At 42.6% G+C, this 12,222-nt stretch overlaps 1 protein-coding gene across 2 annotated transcripts in view; it reads right to left on the minus strand.

The window, feature by feature from the left end:
* EYA2 (EYA transcriptional coactivator and phosphatase 2) overlaps positions 1–12,222 on the minus strand; it is a gene marked incomplete at its 3' end in the record, with an annotated part of 103,558 nt that overhangs the window by 4,238 nt on the left and 87,098 nt on the right. For both annotated transcript variants that reach the window (XM_082007294.1, XM_082007293.1), the window contains 5 exons: positions 11,471–11,560; positions 4,729–4,787; positions 2,726–2,886; positions 1,583–1,697; positions 845–966 (listed from right to left, as the gene is read on the minus strand). In XM_082007294.1, coding sequence (XP_081863420.1) covers positions 845–966; positions 1,583–1,697; positions 2,726–2,886; positions 4,729–4,787; positions 11,471–11,560 — 547 coding nt within the window. The remainder of the gene's footprint in view (positions 1–844; positions 967–1,582; positions 1,698–2,725; positions 2,887–4,728; positions 4,788–11,470; positions 11,561–12,222) is intronic.

Consider the following 12,222-nt stretch of genomic DNA (forward strand, 5'->3'; position numbering starts at 1 on the left):
AGCAACAGAAGACACACTTTTTTATCTGGACACATACAGCAGGTGGGGTACCTAACATTCAGGTACTGTAACTGCAGTTGGAGCCTAACTGAACATGCTGCTACATTCCTTGTTTTCTTTTGAAATTAGAACCTAACTGAATCTTCACCTGAGATGGATTCTCTCCATCTCATCACAGATACTAGCATTTTCTTTATCAGCCAAGGATTTGCAAGTCCTGCCAGTTTTCTGTAAGCTTTGTGATTTTGATGCACTGCTTAAGACCAGCAGTGGGTAGACTGATGTGACACTCATGGTATTCAGTTTCAAGAGCCTTCCTCTTTTCATTCTGGTTCCAGTAAAAACATGAAAATATAAACCTCTGAGGTTTATAACACTTATATCAGGAAGGACAGAACACAAAAAAAGCCCCAAGCCAACCCTACCAGTATTTATCACTCACACAGCTTCATAAAGCTCATTCAGCACACTGACACCTCTGCAAGAATAAGAGGATCCAAACAGTGTTTCTATATGTAATAGGTCCAACCAGACAGTTTTCCTCCTTGCTGGTGCAGCTGCACATCCCACATGCAGTGGATGTTCCATAGGGTGGGTAATTTTCAGTCACTCCCCCATGAAGCCATGTAGGAAGACTTTGATTTTTTTTTTTTTTAATATCTTCCCTACCCCCCCAGTCTGTACTAGCTTAAGTGTGGGCAGTCAGGATGTGAATTAGAGATGTGTAAACATGGAGCTAAACATAAAGCTCAGACATTGCTTGTTGCAATCGGGTTGGATAGATGTGCCAGACTTGGGGACAAAACTTCAGTCTACAGTGAGGCCTAAGTTAGTTTGCTCTTACCTGTTTTTGTTGCACTGTAAATGTTTTCAATGGGGAAGACAGTGCCCAGTCCATAGAGAAGCACTTTCGCGAGAGCTGGTATAAGCTGAGTTGTGGTGACCAACACATTCACACAGTTAGGCCTAGAAAATAAAAGTTAGTAGAAGTGGCAATCTGAGTCTCTCTCCTTTACTCTAGACTGAAAGATGGCAGGAAGCAAAGCTTTCTTGCGACTGGAAGTTCCCAAGCCACTGGGACATTATGTGGCTAGAGGCAGATAATGTGAGTACTGGTAATGTCTCTTTATCAACTTAGTAGAGTGAAAGAAAACCATAAAACAAACTATCAGCAGTGATGCAGCCTTACTGCACGCATGCCAGGATCTATTTTGCGGGAATTTAACCACCATGTTGTAATGTCCATGCTGGGCTCTTTGAGCGAACATATTCAGGGACAGAAAGGCCCTTTTCTCTCTTTCCTACTCTCTTGTAAATCTGCTCACATGAGAAGTGTGCCACAGATGAGGTAGCCAAGGAAAGGCAAGAAAAAGGACTGTTTTTTCTTTTGCTCAGTTCATCATCTCAAGCTCACCCCAACCCTTGATAATACAAGTCTGGCAAACATGTGCAGACTGGCCTCCCACAGGTTTGGCCAGCAAAGTCCTATAAATGTGTCTCGATTTGTTTAGAAGGGGGGAAAAAGGGGAAGCAAAGGAGATCCTGGATCAAGCCTGTAGGCAATTCTTTAAGCTGTTCTTACCGGGAATGTATCAAATTCAGCGCCTTCAGAGCATGTGTGAGCCAGAGATCAGTCAGCGCTTCAAGTTCTGCTCTTAACTGCAGCCAGGTTTCCCTCTTAGGAGCTCCTATTAAACCTGTAAGCAGGGGAAGCATCTTTGCAGAAACACAGAAAGGGAGTTGCATGGCTTTGTATGTAGAATGCCAAAGGGCTCCTGTCTGTGTCCTGCACCCTGTCTCTCCCACCACCCTTCTCTTGGCCCTGGTGCAGGCTGCTTCCCTTTGCCTGCTGCCATGTCACTCCAAGGCTCTCCCCTGAGGTACATGAGGCCCAGCTGCAGCACACCCCTACGCTACTGCAGCTCAGCTTCCTTCCCCTCCGGGGGAATGGTATCGGTCACCCGCAGGCTGCAGGACCTCATTAAAACACCTTTCTTGGAGTTAGCATAAAGCTTGCATGGGAAGTGAGCAAGACGACAAAAGAGCTGTGTATAGCGGGCCTGAGCTGAGAGACATCTGAAGCCAAGATGGTTTTGTTTCTCCTGAAAAGCTAAACACCATTTCCAGTACATGCGGGTAGGCTATTCCTCCAAGCAAAAAAGGTTGTGGTGATACTCTGGAGTTTTGCTTTTCTCTCCTTCTAGTCAGAGATCTGGCACTGATGTTCTAAAACGGAAGCAGAGCAGCCTGTTGGAAGAACTGTCTGGAACTAGCTGAGGTGAAGGAACCTAGGGCATCCTGGTAGCTGGTGGTATTATTTTGGAGGAGTTAAAAACAAGTAGTTATCATAAGACAATGCCTTCAGACAGAGATCAGCCATATGTTCTGTAGAAAAAAAAGCATATTTAGTTTTGAACTCTTTGCTTGCTTACTAAACATTTTTGAAAACTGGAGAATGCGGCTTTCCTGCCAAAGAAATTACAAAATAAAGCCCCACACCTGGACTTGAGTCCTTCTCAAACCACTAAACCAAGTATTTTAGCCTATCTTCTGCAAGTCCTGTACAGAACCTTATTTAAGGATGACTGATGAAACACTTGCTCAGCTCACTGTGAAGTATTCTTACCATGATGCTCTCTACATTTCCTCCATAGATGCCCCTAGCAGGGTCAGAAATGTTTGGGAAGATGAAAGGCACGCTTGTTGCCTGGCCACAGACACTTACCCCCTACATTGTTTTTGTAGGTGTTGTACATCTCTTTCACCCGACGGTAGCGGAACGCTAATTTCCTCATCCAGTCAACTCCCCCGTGAACACCTGAGCCCAGACACAGATTTGCACTGGCAGTTGAACTGTGAAAGCCATCCGCAGAGAAGTTATATGTGCTGGGAAAGGGAGGAGGGAAGGGGAGAGGTGAGTATAATCACAGTCTATACAGTGCCAGCAGGGAGTGGGAACAATTGAAAAGAAATGTGGAGACAAGTGGCAGCAGAGATACATGCAGGACACACTGTACAGAACTGGAGTTCATCTCTAGCATGGTTACTAGCACAGATTTAAAAAACATTCTTACTGTAAACACTGTAACACAGGTTACTCAGCACTCCCTGCCATTTCTGAGGTTTTCTGGACTACAAAACATCTGACTGTCCTCAGGTCACTGAAACTCCTCATCTGCCTCTCATCCAGGCTGCTAAGGTTAACTGCACAAATACTCAAATCCTAAAGGAAAAAATTCTGGTGTTACCTTTCTGGCTGCTTGTCTGTATTATTAAACAAGCTCTGAACACACTAGATGAAGAAAAAAAAAAGTTAACTAAAGGAGCCTCAACTGCCTGCAAGATGTAAACTTTGTTGGTTTTATTTTTTCCAGAGTTAATATTACAAAGCAACTCTAGAGTAATTACCACAATGTATTGGTGGCAAGTGACAGTTCCACAAACACGTTAAGCAGGCAGTTTCTCTGCAGAAAGGAATCCTGCCTTCTACCAGGCATTTGTTCCTGTTTTCAGCACTCCTAAATGTTCCTTTCTTTGTACTAGCACAAGCATCTCTTCAGCACTGAGATGAATCAGTGCTGATCAGGGAACTGTTCCAGTTAAAAACCATACAGCTTTAAAAAAAAAACCCCACAAAGTTGCTTTTCAGCTGGATCAGTTCCCTGGTTTCAGGGGGCGAGGGGAGCACGGAAAGAGGCCGTACCAGTCATGTCATCTTAAAATGTTTGCAGGATGATAGCATCAGGACGGATTTCACAGTTTGAGTAGGTCTCAGGCTGAGCTGCGATGGAAGAGGACAGTCACAGCTCATGGGGGGCACAGTTGGCTGGATCAGCTCACAGACCCAGCAGATTTGGACCAACTCAGTTTGAACCACAGCAAGGGAAGGGACAGAACAGACCTACCCTTCTCAGCTGCAGCCTGAAGTTAGCCCAGCTTATAGTGCTTCTGACACCTCAAGAAGTCAGTGCTTGTGTATTCACATCCTGGTTTACAGCACACCAATTTCCCCTTCCCCTTTCTAAAAAAATCTTTCAAGTGTTCTCTGCAGAAGGAAAAGTCTCTTCTGTAAAACACCTTCATTGTTTTCTGTGCTGTTTCTGCACCAATTTCTCATAATAACCAGTCATAAAAACACAAATTATAAAGCTCTATATGAGTTCTGCATATTTCATTCCTGTGCCAATTACCGTGACTCTGCAGGCAACGCTTTGGGAAAGGCAGATCTAATTGTACAGAAGTAGTTTTTATGTACATATCTAACTTATATAGATGATAATAATAATGTTTGGTGCAGTTTTGGTACAAGTTTCTACCAGTGACAAGCCTCTGGCATGCCAAGGTCTACCACAAGCCTCACTACTAAGCCCATTCATTACAAATTGGGCAGTAGAAAACCTTTCAATCTGGTTTCAGTTAGCCAACTGGCTGGCCAAATCTTATCAGGAACTAGTGTAGTCTGACTAGCATTGAACCTAATTTTAGATATATTTTCCAGAATGGTCCAAAGCTCAGTATAATCAGGGCTTGACAGTAGGCACAGGCATATTAATGTGAGAAAGGGGACTCTGTGCTTCTGTGGGCTTAATAAATGCAGACAGCATGGAGCCAGGGAGGGGAGAGGGCACATGGCTGAGAATGTTGTTTTACATCATTGACCAGCCCCCTGCTATTTTCAAACAGCTGGGGACTACCTGACCTGCAGCTTCCAGCCTGGAGATCCCATACCTTAGATCTTGACCGTTATCATCTGATGATACATCATCTATGTGGATCTGGTCACAGTCCTGAGAAGTATATGAACAAAAATACAGCAGTAAGTAAATACTTTGAAAAAGATTTTGAAAGAATGTAATGAAAAATTACTTTAAGGGTAACATTAAGGAGATAAAAACCTTACGTATTGCTAGTATTGTCTGGCATAGTCTAGTCACTTAATTGTTAGGAACAAGTATTACATAACACTTGCACACAATATGAACAGACAGAGCGTGTGTGTGATCTGCTGTTATCTAAGGGCACAACAGCTCTTGAATAACACAGTAAGTGAAACTCCTTCCTATGCAGACAGGAGGGAAAGAGATGCTTGTGTTTTAGCCAGGAAAACTGTGTTTTTTAAACTGTATGCATGATAAGGCAGAGAGTTGGCAGTGTCTCTCTGTGAGAGATACTGCTTTGGACAGGAGGTGTATGCCCACATAATTACAAGGGGAGAAGATCTGTCCCAAAGAAATTTCCAGAGTTGCTTGTCCTGCTAGTGTTTTCCCAGTTCGTTCTGAGGGGGTTGAGCTTCCTTTGATGTGCAGGGAAGCTGGGCTGAAGCACTGAAGGTGGCACTCTTTCATAGCCCCCTGACACAGACAGAGTTACAGAATAATGTGCGTCAGTAATGAAGAAATCTATGCACAGGAAATTTAACCAGAATATATACTTGGACCTCAGCCTGCACAAAGTATGTGCTCTAGATCTTATCTTCCAAAATTCTTCACTGTTTCAATGGTGGAGGCCCTGCCTCAAAAATTTCAGAAATGTTATTTCTTTGGTTTCTTTCCTAGTCTTAGCATTAAGATAAGAAAGAGAAAAATCAAGAAGCTTCTCCCGCCACCTTACATCTTTCTTCATGACCCTTGCAGTTAAGGACAAAACAGAAAGCCTTCAAGCTGATGAACACTATCTTATGTTCTCGTTGATTTTTCAACAGAGGTAAAAGCACTTGGTACAACAGGATTCCGAAGCCAGAACAACTGCAGCTAACCAAGGTACAGTTATTCTTCACCACTTCAGTATTCTGTAAACCACAGAATTTGTCTTACCTTCCTTACACAATTGTGAGTTTCATGAATTACTTTAAACTAACCCCTTTCAAAAAAAGAAAAAAATCCCCAAACAAGTAACAAAACTTGCTATCAATGGCAAAATGCCACAGATAGCTCTTGTCCATAATCACGAGGTTTTCTGCAGCATTTATTTTAGCTAATTCTCAAAAAGGCATACGATTTTATCTTGTTCTCTTATCAACCTATCACTGGATGTATATTTCTGTATATAATGGGAGCCAAGCAGCTGAATAGCACATCTCTGCTGGCACGTCTTTCTCCCCTCTACCCCCATAATTTTTTAAGCCCCCCCTCCCAATAGCTGTTGTGAGCCATGCTGGGATAATATTGATGGAGCCCACTCCAGTTGTATGACACAGGGCTTTAAGTCAGGGGAAAGGTATTTGTGGAGGGCTCTGTTTTTCTCATTTGCGAATGAATTGTTCTGTACACTGAAGTGTGACAACAGTAGCTATCACGTTTCTAACTTAATAAAATACCATGACACTTGGTGAGACGCTACCTCATAGTCCACCGGCTGAGCCTATCATGTTACTGGGTGAAACACAGGGAAGCTGGTTAAAGCAAGAATGTGGACCATGTTTTACTACTTGGTTATGAGACTAATTTTTCATTCTTGCAGAATTTCCTTGAAATCTCAGTGAGGAGGGAATCAAGGCAGGATATCTGGGCTGCTGAAAAGGAAGGTCCAGATTGTTCGAATGGAAGTCTGTAATAGGGACATATCCCAGTTTTTACCTCTGCTCACTTTTTAAAATGATACTCTAGGATCTCAGAGGCGTATGATATGTGGCACGTACAGCCTGTAACTGAGTCAAACATGTAAGACCTCTGTCAACCCTCACAACTCTGGGAACTGAACTGTTTTTATTGTTGTGGTATCTGTAGGTCAGTCTGTGCTACCCAACCTGCCTCCAGGTGGGACCAGACCCTTGTACCCACGTGTAAAGGAACCTGGGCTAAGGCAGTTTTGAAATGGTACTGCAGGCTTGGAAAAAGCCTCTGCTGCCTCCTTGTGAAATACAAGCTGTCTCAGGATGTATGGAGAAGCTCTTGTTATCACTTATGCTCCCTCTGAATACTCTCAAGGTATGTCTTATGCATGTATGAAAACTTATGAATGCACAGGTCGTCTATTTCTGCATCAGGACTGTGTTAGATATTTTTAAACATCTTGTGGATTCATTGATCAGTCAAGCTTGTATCCCTCATTACGCAGGGGGTTAACAGTTCCCAGAACACAAAACCTCTGGGGCTGGCTCTGAAAGGCAGCAACTTGTAAACAACCTAATCCCCTTGTTTGTTAATTCCTCATCCCCTTGTCAGTTGTCTGTCCTTAATACCTGTTTTCCAGAGTGCTAGACAATTATATCTCCAGAGGGACTGGGGGTGGAAGGTACTATTATTTAGCCATTGTTGCACTGTGAACAAAAGGCATCTGGGAAAAAAGCACAACCCTGGAAAGCCCAGAGTTCGTATTTTAACTTCACTGTGATCTGTAACCTTAGGCAACTACTTTTCTCCTTGATTTCCCAAAAAGGGAACAGAGAGTGAGAGTACCTCCTTTCAAGTGAATGTTTACTCATATATTCTGCAGTGTGATCAGAGCCCTTTGTACACACCACCTTGTATGGCCTATACTTGCAGACTGTAGGGATTTAATCTGCCTGTACTGTTGCAACTGCAAGCAGAGATGATGTGGTCAACAGGCATGTAAGTGCTACAAGAGTGGATGAATTAGTGTGACAAAATCATGCTCGTATGCCTTCAACACGTGGCTCAGCAAATACAGGCCTTGCTTGACGGGGTTGTGCTGCTAACAACCTACAGAACAGGGCAATGCTTGTGTCACTGCATGCCCTGGAAGTGCGACACACTGGCTGCCCTTGATCAAGGTTTGGTGCCTTGATTCTTTGCCATGGGGCAGGCACACCACTAAGCTGTGCTTCGGCAAGCATCAACTTCCCACCCTGCCCTAAATCAGCTGGAAAAAAGTCCAGCTACTAAGCTGTACAACTTAAAGAGTTAACTTGCTGACAGAGAATCCCCTTCTGTAAAAAGACCAAGAGTGTTTGGTAGGAGTCTAGGTCTAAGGTTTCTGCAGTCCCCTACCTGCCCTGGGGACCAGTGGTCAGCCTCCCTCTGTTCAACTAGCCTGACGTTTGGGGTGACTCGAAAGGGAAATTGGCCTCTACTAGGCTGCAGAACTAAGACAGGATGGGTTGAAGCAGGTTAGCTGAATGGATCTGCTGGTTCGCTTTTCATGTGTCCAAGATTCCCCCTCCTGAGCATAGCAGGAAAATGCATCCAATGTATCCAGGAAACAGTTGCCTGAATCCTTGCCAGGAAAACCCTGAAAACACATAAAGCCCTGGCTAACAATGGGGTCTCAGAATAACATTTTTTGATAGAAGAAAGGGAGTATTCCAGTTCAGGCTCCTCACTCAGACTTTGAGACTTTTTTGCTAGGATGGGAAGTCACATCTTCAGCAGACTAAGGAGGATCACACAAACACTAGTAAGAGCTGTGCAAATCTTGCTGCTATCTATGGACAAATGTTTCATCCTCATCAGGCACTTTCTGGGAATGCTTCAAAAGGGCTTTACACCCTGGCAGCACCTTCTGCTCTACACAGCACTGAAAACTGCAGCCAGCAAAATTAACCATTCCCCCGTGCTAAAGTAAGGTACTAATTGATTTCCTTGTCCAACCTGGCTCTTGGGCAAGGATGGGCGACGTTTCCTCCACTTCTCCCCTTGCTTCTGCTGCCAGGACCGAGGCCAGCCGTGCTCTGGTTGGTTCAGCCTGCTGGCCCCCAGAAAGCTGGAACTTGGCTATGGATTTGTGCCAGAGAAATATTTTGCTATGTTTAGCATTTTCTATTAAGAGTACTCTTGCTTTGGTCTTGAACGGGGCAACTATCCTGCCGTTTCCTCACTTTCTTTCACCTTGCCCCAATACAGAAGATGGTCAGAAATGGTTTCAGCCCCATGCCAGTTTAGCTTATTTTGTCTTGTACAGGCCAGTGTTATACCACATGATGGTGCTAATGTATATGGTAATGTTTGTGGGTCTAGAACTGAATCAGCTCCTGTGCTTGTTTTTTATCAATTTCTTTTTTCAAGAATATCATACACTGCATTTTTTTGAATTCTAACACTTGGTGATGTACGATCCTTAAAGATCACTTTGTGAATACTCAAACCTGACTTTTATTTATCATCCGAAATGAAAGAGTAGGATGGTTAATGAACAGAGATGGATGACTCTTGTTGCAAATTCTTCCAAACCAAAACTGCTTTTTCTGTAAAGTGAAATTTTCTAAAGAGCATTTACTTCTTTTTAATTCTACCTCATCCCTCATTTTTCTCATTGAAAAAGCTCAGCTAAAACCAAACCACCTTGGTTTGGCTTGAAAAAAAACTTTGGTTTGTTTAATTTATCAAGCATGTGTGAAAAGGTAAAACTGAAACTTTTCAATAGAAAATGCTCTTCTCTTTCCAGCTACCTGGTCCATGCATCATCATTTAGAACACTTAGCATTTTTATCTTAGTGCTGGACCTAAGATAAAATTGTCTCACAATGCTGTCTGTTTGCTTGTTTCTGCTCTGACTAGCTGGAACACTACTTGTTTTCCAAAGTTTTTAATGTTTTTCAAGTTTTTGAGCCATCCAGGTCCAGCAGCGAGTTGTTCTCACCTTTAGGTGCCTATGTTGTCCCTATACACCCTATGGCAAGTCCATTAAGGCTATACTGATTCACTCATTCAGCTGCCAACTTTGTGTTTCTCAATTTTTACTAAAAGCAGGTGGGCTGATACGATAGCCTAGGAAAACAGCAAAAATTGCTTCTCTCTTCTCATGCAGCAACAAAATAGCACTAGTAACATAAATGTTATTTATCATGTTTGTAGCCCAAACTACTTAGAGACAATCTGCCTTAATATTTTACTGAACAGTCATGCAGCACCTGGTTCTCTTCCTGTGTTGGAGATGGAGCCCAGGTATTTTCCAGAAGGTTCTGATTTCTATCTGGAGACACAGTGCTAAACTTTAGCTCTTCACTGGACTAGTTCTTACTCAGTTACATAGTCCTCCTGGAATAAGAGTCCCATATCTGAGGGATTTCTGTTTAGCTTTTGCTTCCTTAATGTCTAGAAACCACAAAAGGAAAAAACCACAACATACTAATTTTTATAATAATAAACTTCGCTCTACCATAGTGGCTGAAGAATTTGAGAGGTCATGCAAGACAAAACTGACCTAAAGACTCTGCTTCCAGAAGCCAAAGCTGTTACTGACTGATAAGTGAAGCAAGAAGAAAACTTAATTTTAAAATGATTTGCCAACTTATATTCTTGCAAAAGTCTAGATAGGCAGAGAGTTTCTGGAGGGTGGCTTTATGCAGGACATGGAGCTTCGTTGCACTACATGTTGAGATCTGATGGGTGAAAAGTGCTGGTTGCTTATTAAATACTACCACTACTTATATAGCACACTGGACTCACAAACAGCAGCTCTTTGTCTTTTTTTTCTTACAGAAGGATTTTTTCACTTTGCACTTTCCATACCCTCATCACCAACTCCTTCTTTGAAAAAAGCTGAAAGAGGAAAAATCTGTCAGTTCAGGTGCTACCCGCTACTTGTCTTTGAAAGGAAGTGAAAATTCTCAGCAAGTGAAACCTCAGATTTTAAGGAGACAGGTGGCAGGAAAGGATGTACCTCCTGTAATGCAGAGGACTACAGTGCAATTAAGCAGTGAAGGAACCAGAAGCTCTCACTGAACTCATCGGGCACAGGAAAAGTTCTCTCACTTCATCTGGCACAGAAACAAATTATTCCTTGTTCAAGTAAAGATAATGACCACAGAATTCTGACCAGCAATGCCATTCCTCCAAGCAGTATTCTGACTCCAAGGTGTCCACAGCACAAACCCCACCTTACTCACTTTATATGTGACTCATTCAGACTGCTTCTACTGATTGCAAATGCAAACAACTCTTCATCAGTGTTGTTGCAGATGAAACAGACTGTTTCTAAGCTCACGACAGAATTCTGCTAGCATCACTTTGCTTGAATTTTATTGTATATTCAAAAGGATTTTAGCTTTGTATAAGGCATAGTCAGATCTAACCATGACACAAACAGGAAGGATTCTTCCTCTTGGTCTTTTATGTTGAAACTCCCATAGTTTCATCCTGCAGTGGGCCTGAGCTTGACCTCCTGCTCTGTCTGTGTGAGCAAACACAGTTTCCTCAAGAAGAGAGAACATCTTTGAAACCTCTGCATTGGCTCACAGCTAATTGCTACCCGCCCCATAGGATCTATGCTCATTTAGCTTAATAAAATTATTAGATAGCAAATTTCAGGAGAAGCGGCAGCCATGTCCTCATTATTAGATTTAGTAAAACTGCCAAAAGCCATCATTGTTACTGTGTATTTAGAAAAAAAATCCTTAACAGAATGAAGATGTCAAAGGGACACAGTAAAGTATGCTTCCAATAAGACATCTAAGGCCCACTTCTTTGGGGTCAAAAATGAAAGTTTCTTGGCCAGAAAAACAAGAAAACTTTGTAGCCCAGATGCAAATGATTAGAAAAAGAGACATTAAATAAAATAAGCAGCTACATACCTCCAGGTCATTAAAGAACAGATGTGTATCTGCAAGGTTGAAGATCATTTCTTCCATCATAAGACCTATCCGCACAGATGTTGTAGTGTCCTGTTAGGGGAAAATCAGGTTTTTTTCCATTCACTTTTTTTTTTGGGGGGGGGGGGAGGGGGAGTGGGGGCGTAGGGGGGAGGGTGGGAGATCTTAGAGCAAACATAGGATCTACACATTCCTGTTTTAAGATATGTTCATTGAAATAATTTTATTTCCCAAGTGTATCTTAACATAATTTTCCCATCCTTTCTCTTGTGCTTCTAGATAATCAAATTCTGTTCTCTGAAGGGTGTCTATGGCTTGCCTTGACGAATAATAGCCCACACACTTCAGATGATATATCACAAGAACCTTTAAACACCTGAGATTATGTAAGAATTCCTTCAGTAGGTTAGACCAAAAATTAATTTCCAATAGCATCATTAGTGAATGCTTAGGGGATAGTTATGAGGAGTACACAGAGGGTGATCCTTTCCTGACTCCATCCTTCAAACCAGCCATAGAAGGTCAGCATTATTCTCTTTTAATGTCAAACAGCACCTTGGTGAGCAAAATCTGAAAACAGAACCCAGGAACTCAAACATGAATTTGAGTCCCTTTCTCTAGAAGGTGCAATCCATGTGTCTCAGAATGCCTGGCTTAGGTCTTTACTGCCAGGCTAACTCAGATGACCAGCACAGAACAGGACAGAAAGGCAGGCATGTTGTTCCCACTTCAGA

The sequence above is a fragment of the Phaethon aethereus genome (assembly GCF_964289735.1).
Source record: "Phaethon aethereus genome assembly, chromosome: 16".
NCBI classification, from domain to species: Eukaryota; Metazoa; Chordata; class Aves; order Phaethontiformes; family Phaethontidae; genus Phaethon; species Phaethon aethereus.